Source organism: Mobula hypostoma, chromosome 12 (genome assembly GCF_963921235.1).
Source record: "Mobula hypostoma chromosome 12, sMobHyp1.1, whole genome shotgun sequence".
In the NCBI taxonomy this organism is placed as follows: Eukaryota; Metazoa; Chordata; class Chondrichthyes; order Myliobatiformes; family Myliobatidae; genus Mobula; species Mobula hypostoma.
In genome coordinates this window covers 36,217,252-36,239,260 of record NC_086108.1, presented here as the reverse complement: position 1 = coordinate 36,239,260, position 22,009 = coordinate 36,217,252, and the positions used below count along the sequence as shown (strand labels likewise).

General features: G+C 42.0%; 1 protein-coding gene across 1 annotated transcript in view; it reads right to left on the bottom strand.

Moving 5' to 3' along the window:
* The window catches only part of cdc73 (cell division cycle 73, Paf1/RNA polymerase II complex component, homolog (S. cerevisiae)), a 341,062-nt gene that overhangs the window by 223,375 nt on the left and 95,678 nt on the right, over nt 1–22,009 (bottom strand). Inside the window, exon 9 of the mRNA XM_063063850.1 lies at nt 21,437–21,515. Coding sequence (XP_062919920.1) covers nt 21,437–21,515 — 79 coding nt within the window. The remainder of the gene's footprint in view (nt 1–21,436; nt 21,516–22,009) is intronic.

Genomic DNA, 22,009 nt, shown 5'->3' with positions numbered 1-22,009 from the left:
TTTAAAATGTGCAAATTTCTGCTACAGAAATTTAATGTGTTCAGCATCAAGGAGCTTGATGCTGAACACATTAAAATTAATTGAAGGTGTCATGTGCTGCATTTTGTGACAAAGGGGACTGCCTTTCAGGCATAATTGAAAATAACTTTAAAACCTGCTTATCTAAGCAATCCTTGCAAGACCAAACCATTCTGTTTGGGGAAGCAGAAATATTATGTTATAATCTAAACTTACATTTAGCAGATGGCACTTCACAAATGTAGCTATAGTACTAATTGGTTAGTAACCACCATCATCATTACAGAATTCCGGCTTCATTAAAGACTCCAAAGTACAATGAACATTTCAATGTTTGCCCTTGACTATTGTCGGTCACTTACAAGATATTGAATCTCCACTAGTATTTCATTATAAAGTAGACAATTTAATGGAGGAACAGCTGAGTGATTTGAATTCAGTAGTCAATATTAGAAGCAGAAAAAGGTAATAAAAACTGACATGTTAAAACTATAAATAAACAAACATTTGCCTTCCTGCCTCAAACAGAAATGTCTTTGTCATTTGATCTCTAAACTGAATGATACTTTATGACTCTAACATACTTTCATTCATTTTCTGGGTCACTGATAAATAAGAACCAGTTTTATTGTCACTTATATAAGTCATGAAATTTGTTATTTTGCAGAAGCAGTACAGTGTAAGACATAAACATTAAAGAAAAACAAAATAGCAATACAGGTGGCCTCCGTTTTCTGAATGTTCGCTTTACGACACCTCGCTGTTACAAAAGACCTATATTAGTTACCTGTTTTCGCTAACAGAAGGTGTTTTCACTAACAGAAGGTGTTTTCACTGTTACGAAAAAAAGCAGCGCGCGCCTGAACAGCCAAGCTCCTCCCCCGGAACTGCATTCTAGCCGCCATTGCTTAAACACGTGCTTTATCTCGATTTATTTTGCGTATCCGTTAGTAAGATGAGTTCTAAGGTATCAGAAAAGCCTAAAAGAGCTCGTAAGGGCGTTACACTTAACATAAAACTAGATATAGTTTAGCGTTTCAATTGTGGTGAATGAAGTAAGGACATTGTCTGCGCGTTGAACTTGCCTGCCTCTACCATTCGCACTATTTATATGCAGAGAACAAGAATTTTGAAAGCTGCCGATGTTACTGTTGGTTCTGCTCGTAGCAAAGCGGTCTCTCTTAGTCGGCATCCAATAATGGATAAAATGGAAAGTCTATTGCTTGAGTGGATTGATGGGTGTACAAAGTGTGGTGTTCCGTTAAGTTTTCTTATACTTAAGGAGAAATCAGTCAGTCTTTTTAATAAGTTGAAACAGAAAGCACTGGACGATGGTGATGAAAGTGTTGCAAAAGTGGAATTTAAAGGTAGTCATGGGTGGTTTGATCTGTTTCTGAAGTGAGGGCAGCTTCATAGTTTAACGCTTACTGGAGAGAGTGCTTCGGCTGATACTGAGGCTGCCGAAAAGTTCCCAGCAGAACTGAAGAAAATAATTACAGAAGGCAGTTATTCATATAAGCACGTGTTTAACTGTGACGAAACTGCAATTTATTGGAAAAAATTGCCGAGCAAGACATTTATTTCGATAGAAGAAAAGCAGGCTAAGGGACACAAGGCATCGAAGGACAGGTTTACCCTAATGCCTATTATTAACGCCACTGGTGATGCTGTCCTTAAGCCTCTACTAGTGTACCATTCAGAAAATCCGAGGGCACTTAAAGGCGTTGATAAGAAAACACTTCCTGTTGTGTTCCATTCACATCTAAGTGGTTGGAATACCCAAGTGCTTTTTTCTGAGTACATGAGCAGATACGTTAGTCCTTTTGTTGAAAAATACTGTAGAGAAAATAACCTCAATAATAGGTGTCTTGTGATTGTCGATAATTGTGCTGCTCATCCGCCTGACATTACCAAGTATGGCAGTAACATTCGTGTTGCGTTCTTACCGCCGAATACGACATCGTTGCTGCAGCCGTGCGACCAAGGCCTAATAGCCACAATTAAGGCTTGCTATGCGCAAAATGTGATGCGTTTTATTGTAAGTACCATTGACAGAGAGGGCAACTCCGAAGCGTCTTTGCGAGAGGTCTGGAAAGAATGCAATATAAAATTGACAATCGCCAACATTGGAGATGCTCTCGATAGGCTAACAGTCTCGATGAGAAATGGCGTTTGGAGGAAACTGTGTCCCGAAGCAGTGAACAATTTTAAAGGTTTTGAACCATCAGCAATAAATATGGCAATAGTGAGTTTGGCTACTGTACATACGTTATTTCTACTTTATATAGGCTGTGTATTTTTATGTGTTATTTGGGATGATTTGGCAGCTTCATAGCATAAAGGTTACTGGAGAGAGTGTTTCTGCCGCGAGCGCTTGCGCCGTGCCTCTGCCGAAAGCGCTTCCTCCGAGAGCGCTGCTGTGAGACTTTCGCTGCGCTAGACAATGCAGAAAAGTATTTCTATTTTATACAGGCTGTGTATTTATCATATCATTCCTGCTTTTACTATATGTTACTGTTATTTTAGGTTTTGTGTTATTTGGCATGATTTTGTAGGTTATTTTCTGGGTCTGGGAACGCTCAAAACTTTTTCCCATATTAATAAATGGTAATTGCTTATTCACTTTACGACATTCTGGCTTACAAACTGTTTCACAGGAATGCTCTACCTTCAGATAGCGGGGGAAACCTGTAATGAGAAAAGCATTCGTAGATTTGTTGGCCATTCAAAACCCTTAATGGCAGAATGGAAGCAGCTATTCCTGTATCATTTGGTGTTGATCTTTAGGCTCTAGTACCTTCTCCTTGTGGTAATATTGCATACCCTGGATCGGGAGGAGTTGTAAAGTTTGATGGCCACAGGCAGGAACGACTTCCTATGACGCTCTGTGCTGCATCTTGGAGGAATGAGTCTCTGGCTGAATGTACTCCTGTGCCCAACCAGTACATTATGTAGTGGATGGGAGACATTGTCCAAGATGGCATGCAACTTGAACAGCATCCTCTTTTCAGACACCATCGTGACAGAGTCCAGATCCATCCCCACAACATCACTGGCCTTACGAATAAGTTTGTTGATTCTGTTGGTGTCTGCTACCCTCACCCTGCTGCCCCAGCACACAACAGCAAACATGATCACACTGGCCACCACAGACTCGTAGAACATCCTCAGCATCATCCGGCAGATGTTAAAGGACCTCAGTCTCCTCAGGAAATAGAGACGGCTCCGACCCTTCACACTGACACTGGTCAGTGTTCTTAGACCAGTCCAGTTTATTGTCAATTCATATCCCCAGGTATTTGTAATCTTCCACCATGTCCACACTGACCCCCTGGATGCAAACAGGGGTCACCGGTACCTTAGCTCTCCTCAGGTCTACCATCAGTTCCTTAGTCTTTTTCACATTAAGCTGCAGATAATTCTGCTCACACCATGTGACAAAGTTTCCTACCGTAGCCCTGTACTCAGCCTCATCTCCATTGCTGATGCACCCAACTATGGCAGAGTCATTCGAAAACTTCTGAAGATGACAAGATTCTGTGCAGTAGTTGAAGTCCGAGGTGTAAATGGGGAAGAGAAAGGGAGACAAGACAGTCCCCTGTGGAGCCCCAGTTCTGCTGATCACTCTGTCGGACACACAGTGTTGCAAGCACACGTACTGTGGTCTGCCAGTCAGGTAATCAAGATTCCATGATACCAGAGAAGCATCTACCTGCATCGCTGTCAGCTTCTCCCCCAGCAGAGCAGGGCGGATGGTGTTGAACGCACTGGAGAAGTCAAAAAACATGATCCTCACAGTGCTCGCTGGCTTGTCCAGGTGGGCATAGACACGGTTCAGCAGGTAGACAATGGCATCCTCAACTTGTGATTGCTGACCACGATGCTCAGTTCCTCCAGTACCACCAGTCTGACATTTGCCAAGATGGAATATACACCGCTACCAGGATGATAACAGAGCACTCCCTCAGCAGACAGAACGTATGACATTTGACAGCCAGGTGTTCCAGGTCAGGGTGCAAGACTGCAATAGCACTGCCACATCTGTGCACCACAACGAGTTAATCATGGAGTATTTACTTAATAAATGCAAAGTAAAATTAACTAAAGAAAATTTTAGCAATCACCAGGAGAGTCTGCTCTCAAAAACAAAAGCACAAGGAAATCTGCAGATGCTGAAAATTCAAGCAACACACATAAAAAATGCTGGTGGATGCAGCAGGCCAGGCAGCATCTATAGGAAGAGTACAGTCGACGTTTCAGGCCGAGACCCTTCGTCAGGACCAACTGAAAGAAGAGATAATAAGAGATTGGAAAGTGGGAGGGGGAGGGGGAGGGGGAGATCCGAAATGATAGGAGACAGGAGGGGGAGGGATGGAGCTAAGAGCTGGAAAGTTGATCGGCAAAAGAGACACGAGGCTGGAGAAGGGAGAAGATCATGGGACAGGAGACCTAGGGATAAAGAAAGGGGGAGAGGGAAAGCCCAGAGATCGGTGGGGAGGGATGGGGGGGACGAATGGACAAGGGAGTCGCGTAGGGAGCAATCTCTGCGGAAAGCGGGGGGGGGGAGGGAAAGACGTGCTTAGTGGTGGGATCCCGTTGGAGGTGGTGGAAGTTACGGAGAATTATATCAACACACATCAAAGTTGCTGGTGAATGCAGCAGGCCAGGCAGCATCTATAGGAAGAGGCGCAGTCGATGTTTCAGGCCGAGACCCTTCCCTTATATGTTGGACCCGGAGGCTGGTGGGGTGGTAGGTGAGTACAAGGGGAACCCTATTCCTAGCGGGGTGGCGGGAGGATGTGGTGAGAGCAGATGTGCGTGAAATAGGCCTGAGAGTAGAGTTGATGGTGGAGGAAGGGAAGCCCCTTTCTTTAAAAAAGGAAGACATCTCCTTCGTCCTGGAATGAAAAGCCTCAACCTGAGAGAAGATGCGGTGGAGACAGAGGAATTGCGAGAAGGGGATGGCATTTTTGCAAGAGACAGGGTGGGAAGAGGAATAGTCCCGGTAGCTGTGAGAGCCCGTAGGCTTATAGTAGACATCAGTAAATAAGCTGTCTCCAGAGATAGAGACAGAAAGATCAAGAAACGGGAGGGAGGTGTCGGAAATGGACCAGGTAAACTTGAGGGCAGGGTGAAAGTTGGAGGCAAAGTTAATAAAGTCAACGAGCTCAGCATGCATGCAGGAAGCAGCACCAATGCAGTCGTCAATGTAGCGAAGGAAAAGTGGGGGACAGATACCAGTATAGGCTTGGAACATGGATTGTTCCACAAAGCCAACAAAAAGGCAGGCATAGCTGGGACCCATAAGGGTGCCCATGGCTACACCTTTAGTTTGGAGGAAGTGGGAGGAGCCAAAGGAGAAATTATTAAGAGTAAAATTCTGCTAGACGGAGAAGACTGGTGGTAGAGGGGAACCGGTTAGGTCTGGAATCCAAAAAGAAGCTAAGAGCTTTGAGACCTTCCTGGTGGGGGATGGAGGTATATAGGAACTGGACATCCATGGTGAAAATAAAGCAGTGGGGGCCAGGGAACTTAAAATCATTGAAAAAATTCAGAGCGTGAGAAGCGTCACGAACATAGGCGGGAGGGGATTGAACAAAGGGGGATAAAACAGTGGCGAGGTATGCAGAAATGAGTTTGGTGGGACAGGAGCAAGCTGAAACAATGGGTCTACCTGGACAGGCAGGACAAAGACTTGTTCTCTCCCGTTTTAATGCAATACCCAGCTCTAAAATCTGGGCTCAATATTAAATTCTTTAATGACAGGCAAAGCCTGCATCAGTGGAGTAATTATTTACATTATAAAAGAAAATACATCTTTCTTTAAACTTTCTGTATCCTGTAACCCCCTCTTCATGGACAAACCCATACAGTGAGAAACAAGGTATCTTCCTTCCTGAAATAAAAGCTATGCCCCAAATAACCAAACAGCTAGGTTTTACGCTTCTTTTTCAGTATGCACAAAGGGATGCAAATTACAGCCTATCAAGAAATACAAATGAACAAAGTGTAAATTTTTTAATGAAATTAAAAAGTTAAATGCCAACAAAAAACAATAAAAGCAATATTTAAATATTATAATTCCATTGAACAACTGTAAAAATGTACATTATAAAACCAGTCCATTTAGCCCAACTTGACTGTTAGTATTTATGCTGCAAACAAATCTCGCCCCATTCATTTATAAATTTCCTTCTTAAAATATCCTTTTAGTTCTTTCTTGTGTGCTTACCCAGCTTTAGTTCATACTAGACAATGGGGTGACCCATTGGGGCACCCTTTGAGAGAAGGGTAGTGCAGTCTGATGTGACCAGAATGAACATTAAATTTTCCTATTGGTTTCGCTTTGCTTTCGAAACTGAAGTAGAAAACCTCAGTTTATTAAAGAAGAACGACTCGTAGCTAAGCAAATATAGCTGCTCCTCATTTAACGAATGACACTTTTGATGGCATCATTTCTGGTTTATCTGCCACCCTTGTGCATCTCGTTGTCATTCTGGAGACGTGCAGTCTTTTCATCCCCCGTCTCTTCATCTCTTCTGCTGTTTGTTGTTTGTCTCTGATCCTGGAGACGTGCATGCCTCTCCTCCTCTGTCTCTTCTTCTTTCACCTTTTTTGTCCCGATTCTTTGATCCTGGAATCGTGTGGCCTTAGCTTCATCCGATTGTTGTTGTCTCCCTCTCCTTGCTGCTTCCCAACGACGTCAGGTGTCATCTCTTAACCATAATGTCCCCCTTCTCTTTCCACCCGGCATAATTAGGTTATCCATATATTTTTACCCTAATGCTTGATAGAAGATAGGAAGCAGTAACACCAAAGTCTCCAAGCTGCTGAGGCTGGCCGTGTGCATGCATCCGGCTGTGCCGTCGCCGTCTCCATGGAAGGTGGGAGCGGCTCTGTGAGCATCGTGACCCGCTGCTGAGGCTGGCTGTGCACATGCGTCGGGCTGTGGCGTCCCTATTTCCATGCTGGCCAATCGGGTCTTGGGTGAAAGGCAGCGTGTTGATTTTTGGCGAATCAGCAATTTTATATGGATATATAACCTTGAACTTTGCCTGCATTCTGTAAGTTAGCGCATTTTAATTCGATTTAGCCAAAAAAAAGTGCCACTGTAATGCGCCGTTTGTGCTAATTGGAGGTCACAAACAGACGAACAGACAGACCGAGCATGAGAGTTTTAGTAGTATATAGATATGCTGTCCTTTTCATTAATTTCTAGAAGTAGCGTTTCTACATTCTTTGTAAATATCTGGTTGAGATGTTCTCATGAATTCTGTTATTTTTGACCACCTTATAGTAATCGCCCCTTGATTTGTTCTTCCCTATCAATTCAGCATTTAACCTACCAAATCCTCAATAATCTGAAACATAGTTTTCTATTTTCCAGAGATAAAGGACATGGCTGTTCAACATTTCTGAATGACTATAACCTATTTACTGAGGCAAATCTACAAGAGTCCTCCATATTTAAAAGTATGCATCTAAAGTATGCATCACTTTTCACATTCTCTACCTGGCTTGAATATGTCTCTGTGCACAAGTAAATTAACGTAGAATTATATTCAATACTGCACTGAAACATTTAGGACAAATGGTGGATTCTAATGTTCCTGCTCCACTTGACCTTCCACCTATTGTATCTCACTTTATACTTCTTTCAGACTCTCACAATATGGAGAGCATGTCCTACTGGCAAATTATAGTATCTGATTTACCCTTGTCACTTTGGTACAATCACAAAATATATCAAATGGAAATGAGTTAAAAATGCTAAAATTTGTTCAATATGCTTTTCTTTTCTTTTTTCAATGGTTCAGGCGTGGGAAGTATGAGTGTCGGTGTCAAAGCCCAACTGAAGATGGGAGAGGGAGTAGAAAAGGAGCAAATTTGGGCAAAACCAGTCGTTTTTGACTGTGCAACACACATCAAAGTTGCTGGTGAACGCAGCAGGCCAAGCAGCATCTACAGGAAGAGGCGCAGTCGACGTTTCAGGCCGAGACCCTTCGTCAGGACTAACGTTAGGCCTGAAACGTCGACTGCGCCTCTTCCTATAGATGCTGCTTGGCCTGCTGCGTTCACCAGCAACTTTGATGTGTGTTGCTTGAATTTCCAGCATCTGCAGAATTCCTGTTGTTTGCGTTTTTGACTGTGCAGACTTGGTAAGCAGCAACCTAAACTCAGCTGGAACGGAGTGGCCATTGTTGGACTATGCCAGGGGTGGGTGGGTGTGTGTGTGTGTGTGTGTGTGTGTGTGTGTGTGTGTGTGTGTGTGTGTGTGTGTGTGTGAGAAGGCTTTGATTTAACAGGCTTCAGCATGAACAAGTGGAGACACAGTTAACAAGAGGTAAGCTTTTTTTTAAATAAAAGTACAGAGTACTCAGGATGGAATGCTCCTCCTGTCAGATGTGGGAATTCAGGATACTTGACTGTTTCCCTGATGACCACATCTGCGGGAAGCGAACCAAACTTCAGCACCTGGTTAACTGGGACAATGAGTTGGAGCTGAAGTTGGATGTACTCACAATCATTCAGGAGGCTGAGGATATTATAGATGAGACTTTCGAAGAAGTAGTCACACCCAGAGTACAGGCTCTGGACAATAGATGCGTGATCACCAGGAGAGGTAAAGGAATTAAGAAGTCAGTGCAGGGTTCCACTGTGGCCATTCCCCTCGGCAACAAGTATATCTCTTTGGATGCTGTGGCGGGGGGGGGGGGGGAATGACCCATTACATCACAGCAACTGCAGCCAGGCTGGTGGGCACACTGAGGCTCAATCAAGAAGGGTACAGTCTGGCAGTGCAGTAATTATAGGGGACTTGATAGTTAGGAGGACAGAAGGAAATTATTTGACCGCAAAAGAGATACCAAGGTGGTGTGTTACCTCCAGGGTGCTAGGGTCCATGATATATCAGAGCTGCTGTAGGATATTCTCAAGGGGGAGGGGGAGCAGTCAGAGGCTGCGGTGCATATTGGCACCAATGACATAGGTAGAAAAGGGGAAGAGGTCCTACACAGTAAGTATACAGAGTTAGGAAAGAGGCTGAAGAAAAGGACCTCCAAGGTAGTAATCTTTGGGTTATACCCAGTGCCATGGTCTGGTGTAGCATGGGTGTTAGCATGGATGAATGAATGGCTGAGGAGATGGTGCAGGGGAAAGGGTTTTAAATTGGAACCTTTCCTGAGGAAAAGGTGTCCTGTACAGGAGGGAAGGGTTGCACCTGAACTGGGGGTGAATCAATATTCTGGCTGGGAGGTTTGCTGATGCTACTTGGAAGAGAATCTAATTTTGCAGGGGGCTGGGAAGGATCAGACCAGAAGGTAGATGTCAAGGAAAGTACTGAAAGGCAAAATAGAGATAAGAGGTATGATGGTTTGGATAGTTTGATGTAAATTTTAATGCTAGAAATATTGTGGGTAAGGGTAATGAACTTAGAGCATGGATCAGTACATGGGATTACAATGTTGTAACCATTACTGAAACGTGGTTAAGAGGGGGGCAGGAATGGTTGATTAATGTACCAGGTTTTTGAAGTTTTAGAAAAGATGGAGGAGGAGTTGGGGTGGGAGGAGGAGTTGGGGTGGGGGGGGGCGGATTGTTGCACTACTAATCAGGGACAATATCACAGCTGCCCTCAGGGGAGACATAATGAAACTCAGGAATATGAAAAGAGCAATCATACTAATGGGATTGTACTACAGACCCCCTCGTAGCCACCAGAACATTGAGGAACAGATATGTAATTATATTAAGGAAATGTGTAAAAATAATAGGGTTGTTCTCATGGTAGATTTAAATTTCCTTAACATAAACTGAGTCCTTCTTAGTACACGGGGATTAGGTGGGGCAGAATTTGTTACATGTATCCAGGAAAGTTTCTTAAATCAATATGAACGGTCCAAAGAGAGGAGGGGCCGCACTGGACTTGGTGTTTGGAAATGAGCTTGACCAGGGGACAGACCTTTCAGTGGATGGAAAGTTAGGGAACAGTGACCGTAACCCCTTAACTTTCAGGATAGCTATTGTCCTTGTGGGAGAATTTTAAATTGGAGTACAGTGAATTACAGGGGCATTAGGCAGGAACATAGAAACATTAATTGGGATCACCTTCTCTCTGGCAAGTCAATTGCATAAAGTACAAGAAAGGTATATTCCTGTTATAAGGAATGACGGGGGTGGAAAGACAAGAGAACTTTGGATATCCAGAGAGGTGATGAATTTAGTCAAGGAGAAAAAGGAGAAGTATGTAAAGCTTCAAAAGTTAGGATCAAGGATAAGATATATGAGCATTTGGAAACCCATGGCCTAATTAGGGAGAGTCAGCATGACTTTGTGCATGGTAGGTCATGCCATAGCAAATTGATTGAGTTTTTTTGACAAGGTGACAAGAGTGACGACAGTAGGGCGGTGGATGTTGTACACATGGATTTTAGTAAGGTGTTTGACAAACCCCTCATCCAGAGGATTAAGATGCATGGAGTCCATGGAAAATTGACTCTTTGGATTCAGAACTGGCTTACACATAAAAAACAGAGGGTAGTGGTTGAAGGGACTCATTCAAGCTGGAGGTCTCTAATTAGTGGAGTCCCGCAAGAATCTGCGCTGGGACCTCTACTGTCTGCAACATATATAAATGACCTGGATGAAAACGTAGATGGGTGGGTTAGTAAGTTGCAGGTGATACCAAGATTGGTGTTGTTGTGGATGGGTGTAGAAGACTGCCAAGGAACATATCACAAGCTCTTAATCATGAGTTTCCAAACAGACCAATTTGTATCAACTTACCTGCCACCAATCGTGCTTCTTTGGGATTTGCCAACACCAGCTGTATAATCCCAACCAGCAAATGGCTCTCGAAATAATCCAAGGAACCCAACAACTAGGCTAAGTGAGGACTAGATGACTGTTTTGCAAAGCACCTACACTCTGTCCACATTGACCATCCTAAGCTCCCAGCTGAATGCCATTTCCTCTCCTTTCCCATTCCCAAACTCAGGCCTTCCATCCTCAGACCTTCTCCACTTGAGGGTAACCAGACCAACTGCTAACCTTAGTAACAACCAATCTGCTGGAGAAACTCAGTCAGCTGAACGGAATCTGGGAGACAGGAAGGAATTGATGATTTTCAGGACTACAAGTGGAGAGGGGAAATTGACAGTCTAAAGAGAAGGAGTGGGGGGGGGGGGAGTGAGTGAGACTGGAGCCAGAGGTGATAGGTGGACGAAAGAGGTATACACAAGATTGAGGAAAAGAGTGGGGTTGAGTTGGGAGAAAATGACAGGTGGGTGGTAGAATAAGGCAGACAAATTATGGAGATGAAGATGAAGATGAAGCAAGGTGAGGGGAGGAGAGGAAAGGAAGGTGTAGGTTGCAGACAGCTGCTGGAGGGGGATAAGCAGGAACACCCAAAGGGTAACCAGTGCTGGAATCTTGAGCAAAGGAGGTTCTAATGATGACCATGAGGTGAAAAGATGAGTAGGTATGTGTCAGGTGAAGTTAGAACCAGAATGTGGGTGGGGAAGGTGGGGCTAGAGCTAGTGGGTGAACTATGTGTGTAAAGGGTAGATACAGCCAGAAGGGGGAGGGCAATGAAGACAGCTGATGAGACTGGAGGGGAATGGGTCAAAAAAAGGAGGACGAGAGGAGGATCAGAGGGAAGAAAGGAGGGAAAGGGTTAATCACCAGAGGGGAAGATTATCTAAAATTGGAAAACTAAATGCACATGATATTAGACTGTAAACTATTGAGGCAGAATATGAGGTTGCATTGGGTCTCACCCTCTAAGCGGAAAAGCCCGAAGGATGGATTGGTCAGTGTTGCAATGGGAAGGGAAGAGAAAATGCCATGCAGCTAGGAGTTCAGAATGGTTATTGTAGGTACTCTGCAAAACAATCACCTAGCCTGCATTTGGTCTTGAGATGTAGAGGAGACCACATCAGGAGCTCTGAATGCAACAGAGGAGGTGGAATGAGGTGCTCGTGACCTTTGCATCACTTGAAAGGCGGCCATGCATATGAGTTAGGGAAGAAGTGCAAAAACAACTGCCACACCTCCTGCTATCGTAAGAGAATGTTCTAGGGGTTAGGTTGGGGTGAATGGAAAGGGATGAGCTTCATGAGTTCCTTCATGGCTCCCTGGTTTAAATTCCATCTGTAAGAACTTTTCTCCTTCTCTAGCATGTTATCTTGAAACCACAGGTGATCCAACAGCTGTCCATTTACTTCAAACATAATAATTTACTATTACCCAGGGACTCAAACCACCATTTCCAAAAGAAAATTAACTGTTTGCACTTCTAATTTCATGCTTGTGTGCAATGCTCACAATTTAGTCTACTTTACATTGGAAAAAACAAATGCAGGCTGGGTATCTGCGATTCCCAACACTGCCATTTAGGCCGTGGGGCAACCCTGAGTTTTAGTGCCCTGTTAGTTTAACTTTCCATCCCATTCTTTTCTTTGGCTTATTGCACTATTCCAAAATAAGTTTGATGAATGTCACCTCATCTTCCACCCAGACAAAATTAAACTCAATATTGGAATTCTAGCATGGAACCCAATTAGATTACATTACTACTATGCTTTTCTTGTCTAATTATAGGGTGCTCCTCCCAGTTGATTACACCGATGGACTGTGCAAAAGATGGCTTCAATGGATCTATTCATTATATTTGTTCTTCCCTTTTACAATCTGCATTCTGTTGTTTTTTTTCCTTTCGTACTTCCTTGATGTATTGTACTTTCGTATACAATGATCCATCTGGATGGAATGCAAACAACGCTTTTCACTGACTCCATACATGTGACAATAATAAACTGTTTACCAACTTACAGTATCCGTGATTCTACTAACAGCAAAACAGGAGAAAGTGATCCCAAATTCAAGAGCTGCTTTTCCATTTTACAATTTATTTTTCAAGTGTGGATTCTCATAAATGAGATATATCTGGAATATTTAACATGTTGTATAAAACAAATTACTAACAATTTCACATGGGTTTTCCCCTCTGCATATACGCAAAAACTCTTAACTAAAACATTTATTTCAAAATTACACTCCTGTTCTGAGATTTTCTATCTTTTCTATTATCAATGAGCAGAGGTGATTTAATTTTCACCGATGGTGTCTGACATTTCACAATCTTGCCTCACTCTCAACATAAATAAAGACCTTTTAAAAATAAAATCCATGCAAAAGCACTTCATCCTACAGCACATGCATATAAATCTAAAGTTAAACAGAAGTCCTTTATGGAGAAGTGAAACTGCTCTTGGGAGTGTCACAAATTTGGTAATAATGCACTGCAGTCCTGATTTTTTCTCAAGTGATAAAATATCTATTGACATAGAATGCATGCTACTAATGTGCTAATGTTTGTTAAGGACCAGCATGTTGTCGTTCCTTTGAAATCTGAAAAAAATTACAATTTCTATCATGATGGAACATAAATCTCATTCTACAGATAATTATCAGAGATAATTAGCTAACAAAATAAGTGCTTCTCCAACAAAATAAAAGTACTTGGAATCATTCTGAGTGGCCTAACTGTTCCAGATATGTAGGACCTTCCAACTTAACACATTATCGTTGTTAGGCATCAAGCAAGGCACAGCAGGCTTGCACTTGAATGCCTCCTGTATCATATACTGAGACTCAATGTAGTGAATGCCTCCTGTATCATACACTGAGACTCAATATAGTGAATGCCTCCTGTATCGTATACTGAGACTCAACCCAAAATACCCTGATGACCTGTAATAGCTCTGCCATCAAGGACATTTGGAAGAAATTTTAAATGCTTCTCATTGTCAGACATTTCAAAACTCTTCAAAGGTTTCAATAATCAAATAAAAAGTTTGACAATATCGTAAATAATTAAAGTAATTAGCATCTTAAATTCTCACAAACAACTTAAATCATGAAGTAAAATACATAAATTGCTTCCCCTTTTTCATGGATCTTCAATTCTAGTACTAGCCAATGCTGAAACAAAACCATGACTACATTGTTAAGCCATTATCCCACTCATGACAGCACTGATTTGTCAGGAAAAATGAAATATGATCACGACTGAAACTACAATAAATTTTTACCTCTACCCCTTCAATTAAGTTGGATCTTTGCAGGATGAAAAATGTTCTTTCTACTCTAAATTTATTGGCCAAAGCACTTCTCCATTTTTGAAATAAGGTTTTATTTTGTAAGCACAGGGTATAGATTTGATTGTAGAAGAATTCAGTGCCAATATTCAGATGGTTAATTTCTCTTGCCTTTCTCAAGTTACTGTCATAAAAGATGTTATAGTTTCTGCTTTTTAATATAAAAAAAACATGAAACAACCAACTTCTTTCATCTGAAACTCGGACAAATCAAAGGTAGGAATCAAACTGCAGGTTATTTATAACCCTTGCTTACTGCTTTTTTTAAAAAAAGTTTATCAAAACATTAAATGGCAAGTTACAGAATTGCTATGGCAGTTACTCACACAAATGCAATTCTGTAACTTGTCAATTAATATATTTGAAACTATTTCATAAGTGAACTCTCTGTAAAGTTGAAAACGTAAATAAGTTATACATTCAAAACCTAACATGCCTAAGAAAGAAAAAGCAATCACCATTATTTGAATTAACAAAATGAAACACAAGAAATGCCTGTAAATAGGTCACAAACCATAAAATTGAAATCTTAATGGATATGAACTACAAAGATGAACAATAGCAACATCTATGTGCCAATCTAAAAGCCTCTTAAACACATTGTATTTGCCCCCACCACAACCCCCGGCAGCATATTCCAGACACTCATTACTCTGTGTAAATATTTGTCCCACACGTCTGCTTTGAACTTGCACCCTCTCATTTTAAATGCATTCTCTCTGGTATTACACATTTTAACCCTAAGTAAAAGACACCAGCTGTCCACTCTATCTATCCCTCTCATAATTTTAGAAAGCTCTTTTAGATGTCCCCTCAGCCTCTGCCGCTCCAAAGGAAACATCCAAATTTGTCCAATCTCTCCTAATTACACATGGCCTTTAATTCAGATAGCATCCTGGGAAACTGGCACCCTCTCCAAAGCCTGGAAACCCTTCCTATAATGGGGCAATCAGAATTGAAAGCAATACTGAGAAACGGCCGAACTAGTTTTATAGGACGACAACATAGCTTCCTAACTCCGGAACACAATTCTTCACTTAATGAAGTTAAGCATTCCATATGCCTTCTCTACCACCCTATCAACTAATATAACTACTTTCAGGGACCCATGGACTTGGACCCCAAGATCACTCCCCATATCAACACTGTTAAGGGCTGCCATTAATAGTACGCTGTCCTTTTACATTTGATCTCCTAAAGTACAACACTTCACATTTCCTGGTTAAATTTCAACTACCATTTCTCCTCCTAAATTTGAAACTAATCTATATCCTACTGTATCCTTTGCCAGTTTTCTACTGAATCCACCCCACCACTGATGTTCTTGTCACCTGCAAACTTACTAACCCATCCATTTTCATCCAGGTTTTATTTATTTATACACACACACACACACACACACACGGCATGTAAAAGTTTGGGCACCCCTGGTCAAAATTTCTGTTACTTTGAATAGCTAAGCGAGTAAAAGACAACCTAAACACAAAATACTCTGCGGATGCTGGGGTCAAAGCAACACGCACAACACGCTGGAGGAACTCAGCAGGTCGGGCAGCATCCTTGGATGACCTGATTTCCAAAAGGCATAAAGTTAAAGATGACACATTTCTTTAATATTTTAAGCAAGAAAACTTTTTTATTTCCATCTTTTACAGTTTCAAAATAACAAAAAAGGAAAAGGGCCCGAAGCAAAAGTTTGGGCACCCTGCATGGTCAGTACTTAGTAATACCTCCTTTGGCAAGTATCACAGCTTGTAAATGCTTTCTGTAGCCAGCTAAGAGTCTTTCAATTCTTGTTTGAGGGATCTTCACCCATTCTTCCATGCAAAAGGCTTCTAGTTCTGTGAGATTCTTGGGCCCTCTTGCATGCACTGCTCTTTTGAGGTTGATCCACAGATTTTCGATGATGCATAGGTCGAGGGACAGTGAGGGCCATGGCAAAACCTTCAGCTTGCGCCTCTTGAGGTACTCCATTGTGGATTTTGAGGTGTTTAGGATCATTATCCTGTTGTAGAAGCCAATCCCTTTTCATCTTCAGCTTTTTTTTTTACAGACGGTGTGATGTTTGCTTCCAGAATTTGCTGGTATTTAATTGAATTCATTCGTCCCTCTACCACTGAAACACAAGCCCAAAGCATGATCGATCCACCCCCGTGCTTAACAGTTGGAGAGGTGTTCTTTTCACGAAATTCTGCACCCTTTTTTCTGCAAACATACCTTTGCTCATTGCAGCCAAAACGTTCTAACTTAACTTCATCAGTCCACTGGACTTGTTTCCAAAATGCATCAGGGTTCTTTAGATGTACCTTTGCAAACTGCTGACGCTGAATTTTGTGGTGAGGACGCAGGAAAGGTTTTCTTCTGATGACTCTTCCATGAAGGTCATATTTGTGCAGGTGTCGCTGCACAGTAGAATAGTGCACCACCACTCCAGAGTCTGCTAAACATTCCTGAAGGTCTTTTGCAGTCGTACGGGGGTTTTGATTTGCCTTTCTAGCAATCCGACAAGCAATTCTCTCCGAAAGTTTTCTTGGTCTTCCAGACCTCAACTTGATCTCCACTGTTCCTGTTAACTGCCATTTCTTAACTACGTTATGAACTGAGGAAATGGCTACCTGAAAACGCTTTGCTATCTTCTTATAGCCTTCTCCTGCTTTGTGGGCATAATATATTTTAATTTACAGAGTGCTAGGCAGCTGCTTAGAGGAGCCCATGGTTGCTGACTGTTGGGACAGGGTTTGAAGAGTCAGGGTATTTATAAAGCTGTGAAGATTGCATCGCCTAGTCTTTCCTAATGATGACTGTGAACAAGCCATAGCTCTAACAAGCTAATTAAGGTCTGAGACCTTGGTAAAAGTTATCTGAGAGCTTGGGGTGCCCAAACTTTTGCATGGTGCTTCTTTTTTTTCCACTCTAAAATTGCACAAAACAAAAATATTACACTAATCTTGCTTAATATGCTGAAAAGAATGTTTCATCTTTAACTTTATGACTTTTGGAGATCAGTTCATCTTCTACTCACTTAACTATTCACAGTAACAGATATTTTGACCAGGGGTGCCCAAACTTTTGCATGCCACTGTATACATCACAAACAGCAGAGATCCCTACAGAACACCACTAATCACAGATCTCTAGTTAAAATAAGCCCCTCAGACCACGACTCTCTGCCTTCTATGAGCCACTTGCTTACTGCCAATACATTGCTCGCATTTAGGGCAGTAATGAAGGTCCTCCATCTCTGATGGTGTTCAGGAATTCCTTCATTATGTCAGAAGCTTTCTCTTGGTCTTCTCTATTGTCAGTCTTGGATGGCGACTCAGGAATACCATCGTACTCAGATGTAGAAGGATTCTTTATCGCCGTTTCAGTAACAATTTTGTTTTACTAGTCGGGAATGTTAATCAGGAGCTGAACCCCCAAACCTGGAAGTCCGGTGGACCCCACTCTTAGTCTTGCCTCTACCCTTTGACCTGTTTGGCATGGGTGACCCTACCAAGAGCCAAAGCATAAAGCACTGACTCCAGCCAGCATAGCTCTCCATTGAGGCACGCAAGCCTCCAAACCCCATGACAAGGTTGTGGTCCCCTTGGAAGTTCGATGGGGAAGCTAGTTCTGAATTCAAACAGCCAATTCACCGTGAATCCCATGCCTCTTCATATACTGCATGAGCCTCCCAGGAGGAACTTTGTCAAACACCTTACTGAAATCCATGTAGATAACATCCATAATCTACCTCTGTCAGTATGTGGACAGGCCGACTAGGGGGAATGCCATACTAGATCTAGTACTAGGTAATGAACCAGGTCAGGTCACAGATCTCTCAGGAGGTGAGCATCTGTGGGTCAGTGACCACCGCTCCCTGGCGTTTAGCATTATCTTGGAAAAGGATAGAATCAGAGAGAACAGGAAAATTTTTAATTGGGAAAGGGCAAATTATGAGCCTATAAGGCTAGAACTTGCAGGTGTGAATTGGGATGATGTTCTTGCAGGGAAATGTACTATGGACAGGTGGTCGATGTTTAGAGATCTTTTGCAGGATGTTAGGGATAAATTTGTCCCGGTGAGGAAGATAAAGAATGACAGGGTGAAGGAACCATGGGTGACAAGTGAGGCGGAAAATCCAGTCAGGTGGAAGAAGGAAGCATACATGAGGTTTAGGAAGCAAGGATCAGATGGGTCTATTGAGGAATATAGGGAAGCAAGAAAGGAGCTTAAGAAGGGGCTGAGAAGAGCAAGAAGGGGGCATGAGGAGGCCTTGGCGAGTAGGGTAAAGGAAAATCCCAAGGCATTCTTCAATTATGTGAAGAACAAAAGGATGACAGGAGTGAAGGTAGGACCGATTAGAGATAAAGCTGGGAAGATGTGCCTGGAGGCTGTGGAAGTGAGCGAGGTCCTCAATGAATACTTCTCTGGTATTCACCAATGAAAGGGAACTTGATGATGGTGAGAACAATATGAATGGGGTGGATGTTCTGGAGCATGCTGATATTAAGGGAGAGGAGGTGTTGGGGTTGTTAAAATACATTAGGACGGTTAAGTCCCAGGGGCCTGACGGAATATTCCCCAGGCTGCTCCATGAGGCGAGGGAAGAGATTGCTGAGCCTCTGGCTGGGATCTTTATGTCCTCGTTGTCCACCGGAATGGTACCGGAGGATTGGAGGGAGGCAAATGTTGTCCCCTTGTTCAAAAAAGGTAGTAGGGATAGTCCGGGTAATTATAGACCAGTGAGCCTTATGCCTGTGGTGGGAAAGCTGTTGGAAAAGATGCTTAGAGATAGGATCTCTGGGCATTTAGAGAATCATGGTCTGATCAGGGACAGTCAGCATGGCTTTGTAAAGGGCAGATCGTGTCTAACAAGCCTGATAGAGTTCTTTGAGGAGGTGACCAGGCATATAGATGAGGGTAGTGCAGTGGATGTGATCTATATGGATTTTAGTAAGGCATTTGACAAGGTTCCACACGGTAGACTTATTCAGAAAGTCAGAAGGCATGGGATCCAGGGAAGTTTGGCCAGGTGGATTCAGAATTGGCTTGCCTGCAGAAGGCAGAGGGTCATGGTGGAGGGAGTACATTCAGATTGGAGGATTGTGACTAGTGGTGTCCCACAAGGATCTGTTCTGGGACCTCTACTTTTCGTGATTTTTATTAACCACCTGGATGTTGGGGTAGAAGGGTGGGTTGGCAAGTTTGCAGACAATACAAAGGTTGGTGGTGTTGAAGGTAGTGTAGAGGATTGTCGAAGATTGCAGAGAGACATTGACAGGATGCAGAAGTGGGCTGAGAAGTGGCAGATGGAGTTCAACCCGGAGAAGTGTGAGGTGGTAACTTTGGAAAGACAAACTCCAAGGCAGAGTACAAAGTAAATGGTAGGATACTTGGTACTGTGGAGGAGCAGAGGGATCTGGGGGTACATATCCACAGATCCCTGAAAGTAGCCTCACAGGTGGATAGGGTAGTTAAGAAAGCTTATGGGGTGTTAGCTTTCATAAGTCGAGGGATAGAGCTTAAGAGTCGCGATGTAATGATGCAGCTCTATAAAACTCTGGTTAGGCCACACTTGGAGTACTGTGTCCAGTTCTGGTCGCCTCACTATAGGAAGGATGTGGAAGCATTGGAAAGGTTACAGAGGAGATTTACCAGGATGCTGCCTGGTTTAGAGAGTATGCATTATGATCAGAGATTAAGGGAGCTAGGGCTTTACTCTTTGGAGAGAAGGAGGATGAGAGGAGACATGATAGAGGAGTACAAGATAATAAGAGGAATAGATAGAGTGGATAGCCAGCGCCTCTTCCCCAGGGCACCACTGCTCAATACAAGAGGACATGGCTTTAAGGTAAGGGGTGGGAAGTTCAAGGGGGATATCAGAGGAAAGTTTTTTACTCAGAGAGTGGTTGGTGCATGGAATGCACTGCCTGAGTCAGTGGTGGAGGCAGATACACTAGTGAAGTTTAAGAGACTATTGGACACGTATATGGAGGAATTTAAGTTGGGGGCTTATATGGGAGGGAGGGTTTGAGGGTCGGCACAACATTGTATGCCAAAGGGCCTGTACTGTGCTGTACTATTCTATGTTCTATTACAAGTCACGTACAATAACGAAAGGATACATTCAGGGATTTACCCATCCATGGTATTTTAAATGACTATTTTTTTTTATGACAAATATGTGCAATTGATTTCACTTTGTAAACTTTGTAAATTATTTTAAGTGCTAAATTTTGATGAATTTCTGTGTTCATACAACACCTAAGCTCTATAATTTAGTCATTCTTTCTGCACATACTCACAGGAATTACCTTCTGTTTCTATATTCAGTGCTATGCAACCCCTATCTGGTAACTCAGTGCAGAACTGTTATGTTTGAAACCAGCAGTAAAGGGGTGCTGTAATATCATTGTATCAATATCTGCTCCTGATGATAGAATAATTACTCTCTGCAAATGAAATATAAAATTTCTTAAATAAGCACAATTTGGTACATTGATCTAGTCTGCACATAAACATCAGAACCTAACGTATTAAATTCCTAAATATTATGAAAATATATTACTGCAAGATTTTTCTTCTGCATAATTCGGATTTGAAAGATATTGTCTGCCAAAATAATGAACAAATCAGCAAGCCAAATGCAAAATGGACAAAAAAGGAATAAAAATGGCCACATATACGGCATCACAAAAAGTGTGTTATTTTAACTCATCCACTACAAGGCATTAAAACGATAAAGAAATGTTAATACAAAAACAATATGCTTGGCTACATCCTGTCACATACATGTTTTGAGGGACTCATTAAACATTTTTGTAAATTTCACTGTGCATGATTTATAAAAAAAAATCCAAGGCAGGCTTTTCTTGTCGTGTTGAGCATTAAATACAATTATGAATGCAAATTATCATGGATTAGAGCTGGCTGACATGTCAACCATGACTAAAAGATCCTCGCAGCTTTTACACAATGTGAGTCATTCACATCATCTCCCTAAACTGTAAACAAACTATTTAATAATGCAATACTGAGCTGCAAATTAATACCTCAAAAGATTTCAATTTTGTCAGCTTTTGAGCTGAATAGAGGATCTGTCGTATAACAGTAGCTTTCTGACAATCACATGTTCGGTGCTAATCCAACATATTGAATGCCTAAATGTTGCTGAATTGTAAACCAAAAGGTAAAAACATGTTCATTTGATAACGAGGGAGAACAAAGGGGAAAGCAAGTTATAATGGGCACATTGGAGAATAGTGCATATTCACCTTCTTTCTTTGCGAATCTTTCCTGATCATATCTGTTGTATGCTGCTGGAATAGGTTGTTTATTTCTTAGAGCTGGGTCCTGCAAAGTAAAAACAAGAACATATTTAATAATACTGGCAAAAAAAAAGTGATTCTTCAATATAAATCTACAAGAAAAATGGGAAACATATGAAGACCAGTAAAAATGAGACCACATGAATGTTTATTTCATATATTTAAAATTTACCTGCTTGGATTTGCAACAGATAGTTAAAGTACATTATTTAACCAGATATAGAAATAACAGAACTTTGTATTTCCTGTGCCAAATCAGTTATTTGATTCGTTTTCTTGCTCTATTATAACTGTGATCTTGCACACATCTTTTACAGTTTGTGACACAGACAAAATAAAACAGTAGCAAAGGTAATTTGTTTCAAATGTCCCAATGAAGGAGTTGTACGATTTATTCCCACATTCTGACTTTTATTTTTAACATTGTAAGTTCTAAGCAAGTACAAAACTTTGTCTTTGAAAGCTTTGGAGGAACCTGTTTGCACTACATTTGCAAGCAAGATGCTGCTCCAGATCTTA